This window comes from Phodopus roborovskii, unplaced genomic scaffold (genome assembly GCF_943737965.1).
Source record: "Phodopus roborovskii unplaced genomic scaffold, PHOROB, whole genome shotgun sequence".
NCBI classification, from domain to species: Eukaryota; Metazoa; Chordata; class Mammalia; order Rodentia; family Cricetidae; genus Phodopus; species Phodopus roborovskii.
Genome location: NW_026126470.1, coordinates 9,550,961 through 9,573,148, shown reverse-complemented (window position 1 = coordinate 9,573,148; position 22,188 = coordinate 9,550,961). Strand labels below are relative to the sequence as shown.

The window sequence follows — 22,188 nt, the reverse complement described above, 5'->3', positions numbered from 1 at the left end:
CCAGGGAAAAGTATTAAGATTATTTCTCAGTTAGTATTGTTTACATTGGATGCTTTGTAGGTATTTCCTGCAGGGGATTCTGAGAAGTTGCTCCTAACACTGTTGATTCTTCAGTGGAATTTGGGGAGACTAAGTTGATCATGCTCAATTGTCTATATGCAATCATTTTTCCTTTATTCGTTTTGGGTAGACATGTGGCAAAGGAGCTATTTTTCCATGGACTGAGCTGTAGATTGTCACACCATACTCTCATCTGAATGAGCGTGTACATACCCCAAGCCACTCCCTATTTTACATGTTATCATATTTGTTTATTAAGCGAGTAACTTATTTGTCCTTTTGTGTAAAGCTCAAGCCGATGAAGGACAGAAACACTGTGTTACTCGAAGACACTGCAAATTGATTCAGTATGAAAGCACTGAGACACAAAAACAACATGACAATTTGAGGCAGATGTACAGTGGAGAGGGTTTATGGGGAGGGGGAGGCAATACACAGGATTTTATGCTCTAGGGTGTTTGACCTCAGTGTGTGCAGCAGCTTATATTGGGACTATCTGATATTTGCAGGGTTGCTTTTGGCTTTTAGCTTCTGTGCACTGGGCAGGCTTTCGCATACAGACTGCTTTGGCAGACGACAGCTACAAGGCAGGATTAGCACAAGGGAAGACATGGGCTGCATGGGCTTCAGCAAAAAGCAAGAAGAGTCTTGGCCAAATTTGTAGGACTTTAGGATGCAGGCTACCACATCTTGATCTTTTGCTACACTTAGAGAATATATGCTGGCAGTCATGGTCTTAGCAGATGCTTTAGCAGATCCTGGCATATCACAGAGGCCTTAGGAGTCGGGCACAGCTGAAGCAAACATAGAATTATTGAGAAGAGTGTCTTCACAGGGCATTTGGGCACAGAATGGTTGAACAATCTTTGCTAGTGTAAAATTAGAGTTATGTTATGCTGGCAATAGCAGTATCAGGGAAGGTCTAGTTGTAAATCCGGAGTTGTACACTTTAGAATGCAATAATGGGTGGCCTTCTGTCTTCATTTGAGTCTTCTAGAACATTCAAATGTTAATGTAAAAATAACACTGAAAAAATCAAGCAAGAATCAAAATTCTAATAAGCCCATGAGCACAGAAAATACAATAATAATGAAATATAGCTGAATGGTGTAATATTAATTCTGAAGCAAATGTGCTCTGTAGGATACTGCCTCTTAGTCTACTCAGGAGCTTGGCTTAGAAACATCAGTCAAAGCATCCATTGCCGAAGTTTTCCTTATAGCCCACACCAAGTGAGAAAGGTAAAAATTAGGAAAGTTTTCCTAACGACCTAGGATACTATATAGTTTTGGAATGAAAAAAATGGATTGTCCCTGGATCATTAAAATGTCAAAAGGTTAGTGTTTAGTAGAGAAATTTCTATGGTGATCTATAATTTGAGATGAGTAAGCTTTAGTGCAAAATTGGAACTAACATGTGGACTTGAGACATAAAATGTTGCACTACTAAATACTTAAAAATATGACAGTAGGGAGGATTTGATATGTTGCTTTAAGCCAGCTTAATTCTGAGGCATCACAGCCATTCCTACCAAGGAAAGTCCTAGTAGCTACTGAGGGAATGAATTTTGACATTGAGAGCCATTAGAGACTCATCAGAAAATGTAGTTGAACAAAAAAAAAAAAATGCAAATATATCATCAAAATAGTGGAGATAAATTAGCTTGGACTTTAATATCTCTGTCATAAGACATTTCAGGATCTGAATTTGTAAAGTATTTAGTCTTTGTGAATTTAACTCTTTTGAAAATTCATGATTTGTGGGAGATTACATTTGATTTGGAGTGTCTCTTTGGTGATATTTTATTGAAGTGTTTTATGTATTTTGTTCTTGTACTATGAAGATTTGTTTCATGACAGGTCTGAAAAGGGCTATGTTGGACTCAGTGACTATACCTGTAAACAGTAGAAAATTAAACAAGAGGCAAGTATTCACACTTAGTAGATCCTGAGATGGGTGTATCATATTTAGATCAGTTTGCTTAGGAGCTGTGGCAGATGAGAGAATAAACTTCCTATGTGAAGGGCCCTACTTTACTGGGAACCCTTGGATTTAAAGCGAAGGCGTCATGTAAGATCTTCTTTTCACATGGGTGCTATGTGTGCATTAGTGTGTCTTATATTTGGTATATGCTTGTCTGTGTTTTTGTGTATGGTTGTACATATTCCATGAGCATGCCTAGGCCAGACTAGGACATCTTGTGGCCTGCTATATCACTCTGAGTTATTTCCCTGAGACATTCTCTCACTAACCTGGGGTTAGGCTTCCAGGCAACAAGATTTACTGGTCATCATATGTTTGTCCCCACAGCATTGAAATTGCAGAGCCTTTAATTGATGCCTAGCTTTTTAAATGGGTATCAGAGATGCAAATTCAGTTCCTCATGCTTGTTAAGCCAGCCCCTTTACTCACTGAGCCATCTTCCTAGCCCCGAATGATAGTTTTGACATTATTGCCTTCTATGTTTTAATATTGTAAGTGACATGCCCACAAGAAGATATGTTGTCTGTTTGAAAGTTGTGTGTTCAAAGCCACATGTCTAATGTAAGCCAACAGTACTTTTCTGCACAATTCTTCATTTTCCTCTTTGGAAGGATAAACTCCTGTAGTAGGCATGTATGTGTGTGTGCGCATGTGTGTTCATGCATGTGTGCGTGTTTGTGTGTGAGTGTGTGTGTGTGTGTGTGTGTGTATAAAACTGTAGATGTATCTCTGGAAATCTAGGGCTCTTAGCAATTCCATTTACTAACAAATGATTTATTTGCAAAGCTAATATTTTGGTATGGAATTTCATCATTTTTAATCTATCAATTTTTTTCAGAACCCAGGTAGAGATTAAAATTGTTATTTATTAGAATCATAAATACAAATTTAGCTCTCACAATGCAAAGCATTGTTAAATTTAGATTGCTAAAAACCAACTACAATTCACAGCTTCACCAATATGTAAAGCCAGCAGAAAAGGCAACTTTAGCTACAGGCTGTTTCTTCCAAAACACAAGGTTGCTGAAAGCAAAATTCACTCTCATTTAAATCACTCTATCTCGGGATATGGAGAATGATATGATGAGTCTCCAGCAGGAATGTGTAGACATGGAAAAATATTTAGTCCATGTAAGTATATAAACCAATAGGTATGGATTTAGACATTTATCCTTTTATTCGTGTTCAAAAGGACATAACTGACCATATTCATAAAATAATTCTTTAGAAATGTAATATTAGAGTGTAAGCACTGAGTATGTTAAACAGAAGCATTTTTATAATTATTGAGAAGTGATGTTCTAGAAGGTCTCCAATAACAAGAACATTTTTATGTTATTTTCTTTTCAAATGATGCAAAGTAGAAGATGTGTTAGGAATAAAATTCCTCTAGGGTATTTGGAATGCAGACCAATAATGAAAGCTTGGAACCTAGTTTATGAGTTGGAAGGATAATATGAACTATAGAAATAATAGAAGGACAAGTGGGAAAATGAAAAATATAGAAGCCTTGTGTGCCTAAGGAAAGGCATTGACATTTTCAAATGATATTTGATAATGCCATTTCTGTAAATATGTTTTAAGTACAGAAACCTTTTGCATGAAAGACCTGTGGAAATTTTTTTCTTAGGAAATCTTGAGAGACATCTGAGAAATCTTCAAAAAATAGTGCTGTTTCTCACTTTATGGAATGGATATGCAGACATTTTAATATATGCTGAAGCAAAATGATGCCCCGGTGTTCCAGAAACTTTCTCTTATGTAACCATCATCATTTTCTTCATCAGTCATAACTAATTTCCACGATAGTAGGACTTTTAAATTGTGGAATTTTAGTGCATGGAATAAAGTTTTTCTGTAGTAATAGTTACCATGTATCTTTCCTTTTACATAATGAAAAAAAAAGTTCAAAGTTTAAAGCAAAAGTCCCTGATTTATTGACTTTACAAGTTGTGCAAATTATTCATGTATTCTTAGTTGAGATATGTGTTCATAAGATAATAATATTGGATATTTTAGATAAATCTTATAGGATTGAGGATTACATGGGTGATTTAAGAATATATTATATGTTAAATTCTCATAATAAATTATTTTTCTTCATCTTCCTCATAAGTATTTGTGGAAAGTGAGTATCTAATTTACTGCCAACATGTAGAAATATTCATGATATTATTCTTATGCTGTGATGTTCTAAGAAATTTGATCATAGAAACTCAGTCATAAGTGAAACATTTAAGATGAAATGATTTTAGAAACATTCTAAATTGCTTATTTAACTTACATATCATCTTTCTAATTCTAGGTGGACTTACTATAGTAGAGACATTTTTGAGCAAGCTGTGTCTCTTTTTATTGATGTATTATTTTACTCCATGAAGGCTGAGAATGTATGTATGTATGTATGTATGCATGCATGTATGTATATATTCAATACACTCAACATTATAGGAAAAGAAACAAAAAGAAAATCAAAATGCAAGCATGACTTCAGAATTTCTTGCAGCACATACTATTTTTTTTTTAGAGATGGTCCTAGATGATCACAATCTAAACCTTTGTTTCAGCAAGAAGCTAACTAGACATCCATACATAAAATATTTTTAGTTTGATATCAAATTCTTATACATTTGTCTTAAGCACTGACCCCGTTTGTAATAATTTCATCTCTCATATTTCTTTCTCAAATTCTTCCTTGTCTTGCTAGATTCATGATATGATGGTCATTATGCAGTCAACTATGAAATTTAGTAGGTATAAAATATCCTTCTTCTCTCCTGAGTTGAGGGATGTGCCCAAAGCAATTTCAAACATGTAAAATCTTTATAAATAAGCTGTTATCCAAATTCTAAACAAAACACTCAACTCTTTTCTGATGTAATAAGTAGTGGTGTTCATTATTGCAGTTCGGATGACTTTCCTTTATGTCCATGCCCAATAAATGTCTAGGTAAATGTATTAGGTGCAAGTCTATTGTAATGTTGGCTTTTCTCTTTTCTTAGAAGTACTTAAAATTTCCATGACAAATTAGAGAAGTTAAAATAAAAATATAAGAAATTGAAGGGGGAAATGTTAGATGACACAAAGGGGAGATATATATTTGTATATGCAGTAATCCAGGATAGGATCCCATGAGCCCCAGAAATCTTCTTGTTCCCACCACAGGATGAAAAAGCTAGTGCTAATTTTCAAGAGCTGATTGACAGGGAGATGCATAGGATTATTATACAAAGTAGACAAAAAAATCCTTTGGTTTTATAAACACCTGAGGATAATCCTTTTAAAGAATGTGCCAGTAGTAATAAGTTTATTACTGCAGTATGATTATTAGTTCTTCATTTATTTAATAAGACCTCATTGTGTTGTATTAAGTTTTAAAAATTATTATCTACCACTTTATTCTAAGGATAAGAGTTGACTTTATCTTAAAGAAATTATTCACACCACATCTAGTAGGAAAATTTAATTAAAAGACATACCCTCAGTGTCACTCAAGGAGTGTTGATCAGGATGTGAAGACACAGTTCTTTAGTCAGAATCCTTCCATAGAACTAGAGCAGATAGAAGCTCTAAGTACTCCCCTTCTTACAAGGAGATCTAATTGTGGGGGGGAAGAGAACTAGGCTTTATTTAAAATCAAGTAGGGTTGTTCCATCCTGACTTGCATCTCTATCTAGACATTGAAATTAAGGTAATAACATTTCAAACTTTTTTTTTTGTTTAAGCTAATTTGATTTTTATTTAAGTCAACTTCAGCCAGAAGGTTGGTGATACCATTAGGCCATGGTCAGACCTACTTCTTAAATCGAGAGTTACTGACCCTATTATGATCGTGTAACAAAGAAAAGATGATGAAGTTTTGGTAAAAAGTCAGTTTCTATACATGTAATAATCAAAAGTTAATTGAAAACCATCATGTAATGAATCCCAGGCATTTCTGCCAGTGCTCACGTTTGTTGCAGTAATTGACTTTCTTGAAGCCTTTGTTCTCAACACACATCCCTCACACTTAGCACTGCACCTGCCTTCACATCATGGAATGTCAATACACAGGGCCTGAAACACCATGGTTCAGATTCAACAACACAAACCAAAGTATTTCACTGCTCCTTACAAAGTTTCCCACTTTTCTGAAAACATGATACAGTATAGGAAACCTTAACTTTAAATATAATCGTCACCTTTATACCCCAGACTACAAATATAAAATGAACATATATTCTCCTTGTGCTGTCTTTGAAATTTTGATTTTTAGAAAGCTACTGTTTTAGTTGCTGAGTTCTTAAATGAATCTTGGCTTATGATAGGTCTGAATTTGTAACATTTTCTGAAATGATCCTCACCATACTTCTGACGTTTTGTTATATGTATTTATGTAAAGCAGCATTCTCATTATTGATGGTCATAAACCAAAAAAAAAATCATTCAACTTGAAGGCATGTTGAATGTATTTTATATCTTGCAGTATTAAATTTTCAACAAGATTTAATTCTTTATGCAAAAAACAAGTGCACCCTTCTCAGAGGTTTGTGGACTTATTTTCATTTTTAACAAATAGTAAAATTTTATGTATATCACAGAACCAATTTAAAATATATTTACTTATGCCTCAGTATGAGTAAATGATTGATTTGAATACCAATATATATGCTTATCTACCTAGAGTTAGAACAAACTTCTTTTGGAAAAAACAATCACAATATAAAATGTTTATGAAGGTATGGTAAGAAGAGGAGCAGAACAATTTAAAGACACAGAGGCAGCTGATTACTACAACAGAACTCTGTTTTCAGGACATAATAGGGTTTTTGTATTTATGAACCACATCAATCATAATAGAATCCCAACATGAGGAAGGGATGTAATCATTAAGTCCCACCCCTAGTTGAAATGCTATTATCAGTTGGCAACTGCTGGAAGAGAATCTTTTCTCTTTAAGGTTGTGAATCCTGTGAAGTTGACCAGGTTCTGGGTGATAGTCATGTACCCAAAAGCATATGGAGTAGACAAATTGAGCTTGACTTTATATTTAATTAAAAAATTGAATTTAAAATATAATTACACCCTTTCTTCTTCCTTTTATTACTTCTAATGCTTCATATACACCCCTCTTTCTCTTTCAAATTTATGACCTCATTTTCTTTAATTATATACATCACATACACACACACACACACACACACACACACACACACACACACTCCTAAATAAACACAATCTCCTCAGTCCATATAATGTTGCTTGTGTGTATATGATTTCAGGGCTGACTACTTGTTTGTATTGAATAACCAATTTGGGGTCTCCTCCCTGGGGAAAACTATTTTTTCCCATTCTCAGCATTGCTTAATTGCCTGTAATTCTTTGTTTAGGGTTGAGGGCCCATGAGATTTAAAGCCTGCTCAACAAGAAGGAAATAGTGCCTGGTACTAGAATCCTAGCCAACTGTTTGGGTTATCTTAATTACAACTTCTACTGCTGTGATAAAACACCATGTGGAAGAAAAGGTTTAATGCATCTTCCAGTTACTGATGGAAGATTAGAACCTAAAACAGGTCAAAAACTGGAGACAGGAATTGATGCAGAGGCCATGGAGTTGTGCTGCTTGCTGGTTTTCTCTTCAAGGCTTGCTCATCCCAATTTCTCATTCCATCTGAGGCCACTTGCCCAGGGACAGTACTGCTCATAATGAGATGAGATGAGCCTTCTCACATTAAGTCTATCCTGTGGAGGCATTTTCTTAATTGTTGTTAATTAAGGACCTGTCTTTCCAAATGACCCTAGCTTGGTTCATGTTGATATAAGACTAGCCAGAATATAAGACTGGTGAAATCAGAGATTTAATAAATTCTCATGATTCTCAGTTGCATTCTAAGTACTTATCTGTTACACAAGATAAGTATAAGCTTTACCCTTTACCATCGGTAGTGAGGGGCTTTGTTGTTGTTTTGTTTTTGTTATAAAGTTGGGTGGGTAGGGAAAGGGATGAATCTGGGGGGGGGGAGTTGTGGGAGAGGAGTAAATAAGATCATATAAATTGTAATACATTCTCTTAGGAAAACAAACAAACAAACATAGGAACAAGCAATGGTTGGGAATAGGGAGGTCCCAGTGTAAGCTCAAGTGGAAGGGGTCAGAAGATCTAAGAACCAGGTCCACACAGGGAGAGCCAGAGTCTGATGCCACCATTTGAAGCACTGGAGGCTTTGCCCTTCCAACCCATTCTTCTTGTGTTCAAGCTCTCAGCTCAAAGGTAATACCCACCTGTACTGATGAGACAGAGATTTTCATTGAGTCTATGAATTCAAAGAATGATCTCATTCAGAAATTTCCTTTCTAATAGAACAAGAAGATACATGAGATATACGACAATCATTTCACAAGGAAAATTGACAATACAATGAAACATCAGAAACTGGAACTGTATCATGGTTTTCAAGGGCAACTAGCCTAGTTTTGAAACTCTTGCAACACCCTAGCTTCTATATGCAAACCAATTCCTTGTTATATATCCACTTTGGAGATATATGTTAATAATATCACAGTCAAAGGGGATATGATGCAACCTACCAAGTAAGAATCATTACATGACAATAAGATATTTATGCCATTGTCCATATATGTAGCAATGAGAAGGTTTAATTTACCAAAAAACAATAAATAAAAGTAATGTAACATAATAATTACAATAATGTAATATAACTGATATTTTAAAATGCAAATCGTTTATTTCTGATATTTTCTACGTAGTAGTTTTGAGCTGTAATTGACTGTAGCTCACTAAAGCTATGGAATGCAGAAAAGATGATAAGAGAGAATTGCTGTGTAAATTCTCTCAAAAATGAGACTAATAAAATACCTGGAGATCTTTCATTAATATTGAAATATTCTGCATTTATGTGAATGTGGTCACTTAGTCATCACTAGCTAAGAGTGATAATTAGGCATTTAAACTTTTATTAGTCTGAAGAAAATTCATGATTTTTAAATTGCAGTTTAAGTTGTCACTGTTAGTGACCACCTAGTTGGTACAACCTTATTTTTTAAGCATTATATTTAAATATCATAATTTTGATATTCCTTAGAGATGTCTTTACCCAATAATACACCATTCATTTAATACTTTTTAGTATTCTAATTCAAAATGTTTTATTTCGTTCCCCTTTTCTCATACTTGATGATGCCTCATGTTTCAGATTGTCAAACAAAAACCAAAATATAATTATAAGATAACAAGCTATTTTGGAGTTACAAAGACTCAAGTAAAATAATAATGATTGTTACAGTTTTTCTCTCTAGGTTATACGAGTTCATAATACAACTCCTTTAAATTTAATTAAATAGGGTGAAAAAATAGAGACCTCAGTTGTTTTCACTAGTATTGCTCATAGAATATAATCTATAATATTTTTAAAGGCCATTCTATTAAGGACTAGTATAAATATAAAAATATAAATATAAAGAAAATCCTGAAACAAAAGAATGAAAAGATTCACCCTAAAGTGGTGATTGGCATTTAAAAATGTAAATATCTTTGAAAGGACTACATAGTGCTCAGCCCTAAATAGGGCATCTAGATTACACTCCTTCATACAAAGTCTCAGAGTTCATCATGGGAAGAGAAGGAGAGATTATAAAAGCCAGAGGAAATGTATGATTTCAAGGCAAGAGTTACACATGTTTACTCACAGCCATTTGACAACATGCACAAGAAAGATAAAATCCCAGAATGGAGAGTAAGATGGACCTAGTGTCCTACTCTTATTTGAAGAGATATTAAGAATTAATAGTTGCTGGCAGTGGGAGATCTGATTTCATTTGAGGGTGTTCTCTTTGGTAGGATGACCAAGCCACAGTGGATGGAAACATGTCTAAGAGTATATAGACAACACAAATTTAGGCCCACTAGGTAGACTGAAAAACACAAGAGGAAAAAATTTAGGCAGGTAGTGAACGATGGTTATACCTGGGTGTAGTTGGGGAAAATATCATAAAAACATATTGTATGGAATTCTCAGATACTTAAAAATAAATTAATTATACAACAACAATGTATTAAAACAACTTTAGAGAGTGATTGTGGTTATTTTTGCCTGTTATTTAAAATGACTTGCTGGAGGAAACATCAGAACGAGCTAGGATATTGTCAGTGATTCCTGATGTGGGGATTCACATAACCCTCAAACTCTCACTGCATTTTATTATTTGATACCAAATTTGTATGTTGATTAAACCATAGAGACTTCTCTTGAAAAGAGACATCTATATGTAAATGCAGAGTTAGTTTGAGTAGTTCCACTCAAGAATACTTAGAAATATTTACTATGGGAATTAGATCTTCAGAAACACACACACACACACACACACACACACAGGTGGGGAAGGAAGAAAGGATATCTTAAGTCATGCCAAGTTAAACCTATAACGTATTGTGTAGATATGCTTATTCCTTCATCGTAACTGTTGAGTGATTATTGTTTCAATTTTATCACAAAGTCCCTATATTATCACACACACATACACACAGGCTTTATTTGCATTTTAGATAAAGAGAAAACCGGATGCAAATTCCAATAAATTGTTTAAAATATATATAATCTTTCAGCCTAGACACACAGGGCAGGGTCTAGGCCCTGCTCCAAATGATGTGACAGACTTTGATGATCCCATATGGAAGGCCTCACTCTCCCTGGGAAGCAGAAAGGGGATGGGATGGGGTTTCTGTGGTGGGCATGGGAGGTTGGGAGGAAGAGGGAACTGGGATTGATATGAAAAACAAAATTGTTTCTAATGTAAATTTTAAAAAAGCAAAAATAAATAAAGAAATAAACACAAATAATCTTATATTATTAAAAATTACATATATACCCAATATACCCAAGAAGCAGCATACAAACAGACACTTGGAGTGTCTTTATTCACCAGATAGGGAAAGCAAAGCAGAAACTCATCCATTAAGGCCTCACCTAGAACATAACAGATGAACAGATTTTGTTGTAAATGGAATATCCTTATTATGCTTTATTCTTTTTTTAGTTATGTGTATGTGAATGGTTAAGTATGAGATTACAAGCACATGAGTGATTGGTTCGCAGAGGTTAGGAACAATGTTTCTATCTGCAGCTGGAGTTAAAGTGGTAAACTACAAACTGAATGCTGGAAACTTAATTGAGTCTTCTGCAAGAGCAATGTGCAATCCTAATCTCTCAGCCATCTCGCCAGTCGTCTCCTTTATGATGTTCAAATAAGAGCATTTCTGGTGAAGAAAACTATATAGCAGTTATAAAACTGTTTTATGTGGATTTGGAGAAAGTCTTTTCATTTTATTAGATTTTTTTTTAAAATAAAAATTAGGTGTTTCCAATCTAATTAAAGTAAAGTGTTGAGAGAGTCATCTTCAGGGTTTTTCCATTCATCTGTGGTCTTTGAAAAATTTCTGTCTCACATAGTGTATGCTCTAAAGTTTCAGGTTTATATACTACCATAAAACTAAGTTGAGTGTTGTGGGAAAATCTAGGGGAAATTATTGTCCATCTTAATGAGTTTACAAAGGTATGGATGTATGCATACCGGAAATCATTTAGATTAAATAATTATAGATATAGATCTTTCACAGAAAGAGAACACAAAGATTTCTTTCACTCTATTTTGATTTTGTTAAGTTAGAAGCAGAGACTGTAAAAATGTTGACTATGCTGATACTTTATTTATATGAAAAGTAGAAATGACCCATCATGAGGTTGTAGATAGCGGAGCATCTGTGAATTTCTTCTCTTTTATACACCATTTTCAATACAATTAAATATAATTAAAAGCTTGAGTGATAAACCACTTGGGGTGGGCTTAAAGATATATATATATATATATATCTTTATATATGCTTAGCTTTGTTAGCCTTTTAATATCATTCTTCATTTTACTTCAAAAATACATATACAGGAAATTAATACAGCAATCACCTCTCATATGTCTCCACTGTACCATCGGAGTATGTACCATATACCCTACTATGTATACTATGTATACTATGATCTATCTATAATATACGCATACATAAATTCTTTACTGCTTTGCAACATTGGTGGCTAACATCATGTGACATGCCAAAGAGCAAGGAAAATAACAGGCAATGCTTCCAGTACTCAATGATCTGATTTTCTTTCACAATGGCTTCCATTTTCACCAGGCCATGAAATTTCTTTTTCTAGGTCAATTTACTATGAGTCAATTTGCTATGAGAGTCAATTTAGCATGGATTTTTTTAGATTTCATGTCTTGGAAATCTGTAATTGTATATTTGAAATGCCTAAATGTTTCACATACCTTCTACATTTGAAAGGGAAACACAACTTTGACTTATTTCAACTCTCAGGAAATTTGTGCAACGAGACAAAAGTGAGGCTACATAATAATCTTTCTGGTTTGTTTTTAATAACTTTTACAAAGAAATTTGCAACCATTTCCTTTGTTCCCAGAAGGAAAAAAAACACATAAACATTATAATCACAATAATTCCTAATTCTTTCTGTGGAAATATTTATAAATTACAAGTAAGTATGGCTTCTGCTGTGATGACTATGTTAAGGGAATTATAATGTCCATGCTACAAGTGAGAGAGGAAAGAGCTTACATGTCATTCTGAGACAATATAAATGAACAGGGTCATTAACCCATTCAGGGGAAAATTAACAACTTTTTCACAGACCTTGAAATAACTGAATGACTCACTTTTCAATAATTGATTTCTACTTAGTTTTTAAAATACTGCATTAAAATTGGAATCATTTTCCATGAGATGAAAGAAAATTTAAGGCTCCATTATAGAAAAATGAAAAAATTTTAAGCAGTTTTCATATGTAAGACGTTTGCGTTTAGAAACAAGTGGATAGATGTCACTTTTGTTAATTTGTGAGATTAAATTTTTATTTGATGAATCAGAAGAGGTCAGCTAATTTGTACATTTGTTGTCACACCGTGACATATGTAGATAAGAATAGTGTTACAATCACAAGAGGAATATATTTGATAGTAATTAATTGTATTCTAGAATTGCTTGGTTTCAGAAAAATATTCATTTATGGTCTTAAAAAGCTGTGCCATTTGAGAGGGCTTTCTCTAATGTATTGGAATAATCATTGAATATTTGATAGATATTAATTTTTAAAATATTTTGTTTGTACTATTGTTTTAGATAGTTTTCTTCTGTACTTAATAAGAAGTGATGTTTTTGGATTATTTTAAGAAATATATCTTTGAAGTTCCTTAAAATAATATTATATCCTAAGTCCCTTGAGGCCCAGTGTTCTCCATTTCACAGAATGTTGTAATTGTCCCTAGAGTATCTGGCACAATATTACCAATGCTTCATGCTTTCCAAACAGATGCAGAAAATACTTCATGAAGATTCATGTTCAGTAAATGTTGTTTATCATCTGCATTTCTGCAGTTCTAAGTTCCCAGAATCACATATTAGACACCTGTGTTATAGTTATACTTACCATATCAAAACCTGTCCTATAGGTATGCCTAACATATTAAACACCTGTGTTATAGGTACACATACCATATTAAACATCTGTGCTATATGTATACCTACCATGTAAACATCTGTGCTATAGGTATACCTACCATGTAAAGCATCTGTGCTATACTTACATCTACCGTATTAAACACCTGTGCTATAGTTACACCTAGCATATTAAACACCCATGCTATATCTTTTTCAGGGTGGAGCACTTGCTATTGTGTTTTCCAACAAGAATCATAACATGATCTGTTCCTTATTCTCAGTCATCAGTACTAGAATATTCCTGCTCACTTAGGATGTTATTTTAAATATAACCATTTTAATGGCTCCCTCCCTCATCTCTCTCTCTCTCTCTCTCTCTCTCTCTCTCTCTCTCTCTCTCTCTCCTCAGGTTATTGCAACATTCCCATTTATTTTTAGTCTTCCTGATCCAAACCCGAAGCAAGGGTTATGCCTTAGTACTTCACCTTTGGAAGCTCACAACAGTTTCAGTGATAGTATTAGCCATGGGCTTTCCAATTTCCCTAAGAGATAAAACTCATGGTGACTAACTACTTTCAACGGTAATAAAATCATTCGCACATCTCTTTCTTTCACAACCAACTTGCAGTTGCATTGTGGACTTTTCATGCCTTAATTCTGAGCACCTGCAGAGAAGGGTGGGCTGAGATAGGAATGGGTCATTAGCTAAAAGGCCATGGTTGGCTTATTAAAGGTTGCAGAAAGGAAGCAGTCTTGAGGAAGTGTGAAGGGCATCCATATTGATCTTTCCTCTCTTCTTTGCCTCTGTGTTTTTGGTTGCAAACTTCCATTGTATGGGATCGCAAACAAAGAGGCCTACTTACATTGTGACTGATTCAGTACTCCCCGAACTCCTCCATCATCTGCTAATTTGATCCAATTAAAAACTGGTCATAAAGAAAAACCTACAAATTAAGCTCACTTAGGAAAAACAAAACAAAACAACAACAACAACAACAAAAAACAAACAAACTTGTGATTAATTTGTCTTGCTATTTTAAAGCTGGGTTTCTCAAGGCCGAATGACGGGGTATTGGCTTATAGAAGCGGTTCTTCTTGACCACTTTATGTCATGTCCTTGGATGAAATACATTTGCTCTTCTTTATCTTCTCATGGATAGTGCTGGAGTTTTAAAAGGGAGTTTGCTAAGAATTCCTGCTGTTTTCAGTTAGAAAAACTCCTTTTCACATTTAGAAGAGCCTTACAAGGCAGGGGCCTTTTCATTTTACCCTTACAAAGGTAAGACGAAACGGTACTATGATCTCTGTTTTGCAATTGAGAAGCCTTCAGAAATAAACATTTCAGTAAACCACCACAACGTGTTATGCAAAAAAGTGACAGCTATGGGATTTGAACCCTGGGCACCTGTACAGTCGCTCTGGGAGCTATGCGGAGAAGTCGACATGGAATATGTAAAAAAAAAAAAAAAAAAAAAAAACCGAAGTAAAACAACAACAGAGTGATTTCCCTTCACTCCCAAGTCTTCCACAAGTCTCTTCCACGAGTTCTTGGAGGCAGGTAGGTGTTCAGCGCCCTATACTTAGCCTCTCCCACGCCCTCTGCAATCTCTCCCTTTGAGACTGGGAGCCTTAGAGATCGCTACTGCAGCTGGTGAGTGGGCAGGTGCAGCCACCATCTGCTCAAGGAGTCCAAATGCGCACAAGAACTTCGCACCCAGGACCAAGCCCAGGCACTCAGGATTCCAGAACCAGGGGGAGTGGGGTAGGGTGTCTGTGTGTGTGTGTGTGGGGGGGGATAATACAGCTAACCCCGCCCCCTCGCGGTGGCGATTGGCTGTACCCTTCTCCTGGGCTCAGCACCTATTTCTGAACAGGGCTGCAAGTTAGCACGTGGACACCTCCAAGAAGGTGAGGCCAGCCCTGAGTGCAGCAAAGGGGGCTTCGGAGCTTCCTGCCCGAAGGGTCCTTGAGAAGCCTGTTTGTTTTTCCCGGCGCTTGTCTCCACCCACCCTCCGCTGTCATTGGCCAGATCTGGTGGGTGGGTGTGTTTCCATTGGTCAGGGGGCGGGGCCTATCCCTGGTCAGGGCAGGGGCGGGGCCTCCGGCGCGCTGAGCTTGCCCTTGTGTCTGGTGCTCGCTAGAGCTGCTGCTGCCGCTGCCGCCGCCGCCGCCGCCGCTGCTGCCGCCGCCGCCGCCACTGCTGCTGCTGCAGCCGGAGCATCCGGGAGCCGCCGCCGCCGCTGCCGCCGCTACCAAGCGCCGCTATCACTGCTGCCGCCTCTTCTAACAGGACTCCGACACTGGAGCGCGAGCGGCGGTGCTGCCAGCTTGCTGCCCCTGTCCCCCACCCCTCCCTCCCGTGACCTACCCACTCCTAGCAGCCCTCGCCCGCACCTTCCTCGACACCCAGGCATCTCTGCATCACCTGCTTGGGCAGCCTCCGGGCGGGCTCTGGGACTTGCCGGGAGCTCCGAGAGGAAGGCAAGCTCCAAACCCGTGCCGGGCAGATCGGGTGTCGGGGCTGCACCAGCAGCAGCAGCAGCAGGAGAAGAAGAAGAAACTATTTAGCCCACCGAAACCGTATTCTGCGGGTGCTCTGCCACTGCCGCTTCAGCCGCCCGCAACCAGCTTCGGCGCGTGTTCGAACACCGCAGCTGCGGGATCGTGGGTCCGGCGGGAGCCGGGAGGACGACAACAGCGGAGCCTTTGCACTGTGTGCTACGCTCGAGCAGCACCTCCTTGCCCCCTCGATCCTTCCCCAGACCCTTACAGAAGGGACCATGATTTGGAAACGCAGCGCGGTTCTCCGCTTCTACAGTGTCTGCGGGCTCCTGTTACAAGGTAATCCCCGCCCCGCTGTGGGGAGCATCACTTCACGCCCATTCCCCATCCTCCCCATTCCACCCCGTATTTCCACTCTCCCCTGGCAATCCCCCAGTGCCCGGCGGTTTCCATTCCCTCCCCCTCCGCCCCGGTGCTGCAGGGGGCAGTGGCAGTTTGCACCAGCCGCCTGGTTCTCCGGCGCTGGCTCAACCCAGCTCTGGCAGCAGGAAGCTCCTTACGGGGCACCTTTCGCCTTTTCATTCACCTGAGCTGCCTTCGTTCCACCCCACTCGAACCCCGCCAGCATCCCCCTCCCACTCCGGGTGGCTGGCAACTTGTGCCTGTCTCAACATTCCATTCTCCCACCCACCCTCGCCAGCCACCTCCCACATCACGCTCTTAAGCGACCCTCTCCACCTCTTGTCATCTCTTAACCTCCTCCCCTTTTAGGGTTGCCTTCCTCCTTTCCCTTCTTCCCACCAGCATCTCATCCATGTGTCTTTAAAAAGTGTGTGAGAGCCTGGGAGCGAGCTACCGCGACGGCAAGAACAGCAGCAGCGGTGGCACCGTTTGCATTGCAATAACATCCCCGGGGGGGTGCGGGGGGGTTGTGAGACGTGTCATTCACCTAGGAAGAGAAGGGAGACTCTGTCTGGGCTAGAAAGAGGAGAGCGAGTGCGTGGGGAGAGAGAGAGAGAGAGAGAGAGAGAGAGAGAGAGAGAGAGAGAGAGAGAGAGAGAGAGAATATGAATGAAACAAATTCAAAAGGAAGGGACAGTTTAAAAGACATAAATCCACTTTATCAACACATCGACTTTTTATTATCCAGTCTGTGTGATTCGCGTTATTTTCTTTTTTTCTTTTTTTTTTTTTTTAAGCAAAGAAATATATGCTCCCTGGCAGCTACTTCAGTGCTTTGAATTTTCTCTCAGAATCTCTACCTGTCTATCCTCCGTCTGCCGCTTCTTTGCGTAATTAATAGCATCCTTTCTCGTGAAATGTAAAAGCCCTGGGACTGCAGTGGAGGGAAACCACACAAAACAGTTATTATGCAAATCAGCGGACTGGATGCTTGGCGGCTAGGGAATGCGGGTTCATTTAGCCCCAGACCTTCTTCTCTTTTGGACGATGGAGGGGTGGGCTGTAGGAATGGAAGACCATGCTAATTTTGTAATAAATGGCAATGCGCGAGTTGGAGTGTATGGGAGAAGGCACTTTGGGGTGGTGGAAGAGGCAGAAGTGGCGTGCTTGTGCAGGGACCAAAAGGCGGAAGATTGTTGCTTTGAAGAGTAGTATTGGGATGCGGTTAGAATGAAAGATAGGGGAAGGATGGATGCGAGACGATGGTCGATAGAATTCCTTTAAAGCTGGTGACTCTTTTCTTGACAAATCTTCGCCCACTCCCAACCCTTCTCACATCCACTGGATATTTGTGAGAAAGATAAGTTGATCCGATTATTTGTCTCTTGGCAAAAGGGTATGTGGAAGTAAGACACACATAGACCAGCGGGTGATCAAAACCCGAACGCTTTTTTTTTTTTTTTAAAGATTTAAATGAGGTCAATGAACCATCTTTCAGCAAGTTCTTGGAATGCAGCCTCTTTCCTACTGTCTTCTGGGGATACAGATTGGGACACTATCCTATTTGTGCATATTTGTGGATGTGAATAAAATGATGGGCAGAAAATTACTCAATCAATTAATTAACCTTGTACAGATGTTTCCTGGAATATATGGTGGGGAGTTCATGCATTTTACATCGGATATAAATTTAAAATGTCATGTGCTAGAATCTCCAAGAAAGCAGTGATTTTTCCCTGCTCACATTTCCTGGTCCAATTTCCCAAAGCTCACACAAGTAACCCAGGTGGCTGATGCTTTACTTGGATTTCTAATCCTGCCGAGAAAACATCCTCTTGGAGTCCCTAGTTCACCTCTCAGTAACTTGGATCTCTCAGCTGTTTTCTCCCTCCTCCCTCCTTCTGTGCGTGCGTGCGTGCGAGTGTGTGTGTGTGTGTGTGTGTGTGGTGTGCACGCGCGTGCGTGCGCTCGTGCTTGGTGCGCGGCACGCCAGCACCAGCATACACCAGTTAGGGGAAGAGAGATGTGGGGAAATCAGTTGATTTGGTGATTGTGATGAAAATCCGGCACAGCTGAACCTGTTTTCTCTGTGTGGTGGCACTGGCTGGTCATTGCACGCGCGGCCCGGCTGGTGGGAAGAGATTATTTATTATAGAGCATGTGGGCCATGTTCTGCACTTGGGGGTCGCCTCCTCGATTCTTCAACATTTCCCCGTGAATTGTCTATTCAATGCACTGAAAATAACTGCCTGCTTGTGCTCTCTCTCTCTCTCTCTCTGTCTCTCTCTCTCTCTCTCTCTCTCTCTGTGTCACACACACAAAACACACACACACACACAGAGAGAGAGAGAGAGAGAGAGAGAGAGAGAGAGAGAGAGAGAGAGAGAGAGAGAGAGAGAGAGAGAGAGAGAGAGAGAGCAAGAGCTACCTCCTGGGGGAGGATTTACTCTTTCTTAACCCAGAAAGAAGAGATTCCATCACAGGCATGGGTCTTTTTTATTGAGTATGTAAACCAAGGACTAAGACACAGCTGCTTTCCCCAGCAGACTAGGGGAGACAGGGCGGGGAAGGGGTGTGAGTGTGGCAGGGAAAATGTTCTACTGCAGCCAGCAGCAGCACCAGTCTCAGGTCCAAGTAAATAAATAAATAAAAGAGCATCCTCCTCAGCAGCCATAGAATGAGCACCAGCTCCCCGATGCCTGTATGTACTCATGGACATCTTAGTCATTATTAAAGAGCACTGAAAAGAGGGAAAAGGGGAAGACAGTGCAGGCACCCTTGAATTGTCTTCTCCTGTTTACGGCTGCCTCACATTTATCAAACACTGGCTCCTACAGACATATCATACTTTGTTGATGTTGTCAGTTCTTCCTCAAACAAATTGCTCACGCCTGCCTTTTCTTCCTCTTGGCTACAAACATTGCTTTCAGGTTCTGATTTATGTCTCTCCCACCAGCCTACTGTTTGATTAGGTCTTGGTTAGATTGGGGAATGGCAGACTTTATTTCCTGAACACATATTAAACAAGTCACAAGTCTTTCTATGTACAGGGAAGAAAGGATGTGCGGGGATCTAGCTTATTTTGGCTAGGGGATGTGTGCCCTTTCTGTTACTAGTTATAACCAAGCAAATGCTACAGTTAGTAAGTCAGCCAGCAGTTTCTTATTTGCTAGCTTTAATAGTAGAAGTAGCATTCTGTCCCTTACTAATGGATTTATGCATCCCTTAAAATATCATCCTTTTTTTTTTTTTGCAGTATGAATCCCAGAAGAAGACACTTTCTTTTTTTTTAAACATAGCTTCTCTGTGTTTCGGTGTTTTAACTTTCAGTATTTTATATTGTCACTTTTTCTTTCTTTTACATTTATTTTTTTGGAAACTAAATTAAATTTTCTTTCTTAATAAAAGGAAGAATAGGCCAATGATCAGAAACAAATCAATAGTAAAATTAAGCCAGGGTAGTTGCAAGGAGTGGATTCCCTATGTCTCTTCAATATAATTTGAAAGTTTTTACCCCATGGGTTCTTACAAAACAAATAGAAGAAAATAAATATGTTCTACCCAATATTTGTTTCTAACCAAAATGTAACTTGAGAAAAACAAAAGTAAAAGAAAAATAATGAGATTCAGCTTTAAGGTTAAAGTCATGTTTTATTAGTAACCCATATCAAGGAAAGGGAAAAATTATGAGGATGGGAAACTCATTGTGTTGTAGAATTCAAAGCACATAAGCTGAATGCCTGTAAGGAAGACCTCATCTGACCATGAAATAGAGACTGTTCAGTTAACCTTTTCTAAAATCCATGTTGCTTCCCATGCCTGAAGGGCCACTGCTAAAAAATGTAACAGAGAATAGATATGTGCAGAGACACCTGCTTTGGATGAACATTTTCTCTGTATTTTATAATTAGTCTCACAGAAAGAAATTGTGCTACAGAAATACAAGTGCTTTAATACTATCTGCTATGAGATATTCTAATTATTACTTTGCTATACTTCCTAATAAATACCTTCAGATTAATGATCAGATTAACCTAGTGTGTGTTGTTTTGTACATGTTAGTGCCATGAACTTCATCAGACATTTTATAGAAAATGGATTATATGTATTTACCATTACATGAATGCTTCTCAAATCCCTTAACGTTTTTACACTTAACTCAAATAACTAAGTCCTTTCAAGAGCATTTCTCACAATCAGTGAAGTTGGAGAAGAGTGCACCTACTCCTCCCTTTGTTGATAACAGACTGCATGAAAGTAGGTCTGGAGATGGGGGCCAAAGTCTGACAGACTGAGGAATTTTATTCTCAAATGAGTATTAATTAAGAAAAATCTCCCTGCCGAGTGTTCTGAGTGTTTGAACTGGTTTTGTCTCAAGACACTGAAGACTGTTTCATTGCCATTGTTCTGTTTTTGCAACTACAAGCATACAGGGGTGAAATGCAGTTAAGCAGGGACAGGTAAGGCTGGTCTCCATGGCCTCTACCAGTGAACCCAAATTTAAATAAAACTGTGTGCTCTGCATTGAAACGGTGGGATTGTATCATTTTTCTTAGAGTGAAAAATTGTTAGTTGACATACTAACTGTGCTTTTAAATGGATCCTGAAATAAGCATTGCTTGGTATTACTTTGGCAGTTAAAACTGAGACCTAGTAGGGTACACTAACTGACAAAAAAAAAAAAAAAAAAAATAAAATAAAATAAAAAGCCGAGTCACCTTTTTTTTTGAGAACCCGAGGAAACAGAAAGAGTCTAACATGGATTGTCACCATAATGTGTTGCTGTGTTTTAATTTTGATGTGTGTCTTGAAACTTTGGCAAAGTCAATGCTTCAATACTGAAGAAGACAGGGGAAAACAACCTTGAACCTAAGCAGCAAAATTCCCAAGTGGAAGTAGAAGACTTTTGTCAAAACTGGTAGCTGTCTGTCTAACCTACTCTATTTATAGCTCTGGGAGCCAGCAGGGCAAATAAATATCGTCTCCCTGAGGGCAGACTCAACCTATACATCTGTGCAATCTCCACCCTTACTTTAGTAAATCCATAACAAATCAGGTGATATTGAACCATGTCCGTATCGCAATCAGCACTGGTAGTCTTAGTAGTGTCTCTGCTTCATCATTTAGCAGTGCTCATACTTTGTTACATATGGGAGAAAATTTTAATATTTTTGTAGGCCCTATATCTGTTCATCCATTGTCTTAGAAAAAAACTTCAATGTAAGTAATTATAGATAGATATTTGCATGTACCTTTCTAAGAATTCAGTCTGACCAACCATTCTCAATGTCCTTTCCTACCCATTTATTTTTCTTTTCCAAGGTTAAAATTCCCAGATAATTTATGTCAGACTAGATCAAAAACTCATTCTAGGAGAAAGGAAGAAAGAAAGAAAGGAAAAGCATAATTTAAATCTACTGGTTTAACCTAAAATATTTAAAAGGACAACTATGTTGCCAACATTTTCTCGAAGAATGTCAAGAATTTTGGAGTGTAGTTCTTGAGGAAGCGAAATAGTAGGCATGCTCCCTAAGTTCCTCAGGTAAAGAGGTAGAGAGGAGTAACCTGGAGATGGAGGTCCTCAAGCCCCCTGCTGTGTGATGATGCAAATGACATCTTAGGTTTTATGTGTTCAGTGGCAGCAAACAGGAAAGCAGTCATGTGGCAGCAGAGAGAAATGGAGAGTGGTTTTCTAACTTGTGGTGGTCATGAACAATGCTTTTAACCCTTTAAAA

The 22,188-nt window shown here is 38.2% G+C and overlaps 1 protein-coding gene across 3 annotated transcripts in view; it reads left to right on the top strand.

The window, feature by feature from the left end:
- Positions 1–15,786: 15,786 nt before the first annotated feature.
- The window catches only part of Cadm2 (cell adhesion molecule 2), an 863,789-nt gene continuing 857,387 nt past the window's right edge, over positions 15,787–22,188 (top strand). For 2 of the 3 annotated variants that reach the window (XM_051191742.1, XM_051191739.1), the window contains exon 1: positions 15,787–16,390. In XM_051191742.1, the coding sequence (XP_051047699.1) occupies positions 16,330–16,390 (61 nt within the window). In that variant the 5' untranslated portion in view covers positions 15,787–16,329. The remainder of the gene's footprint in view (positions 16,391–22,188) is intronic. The other variant, XM_051191743.1, reaches the window with a different exon arrangement.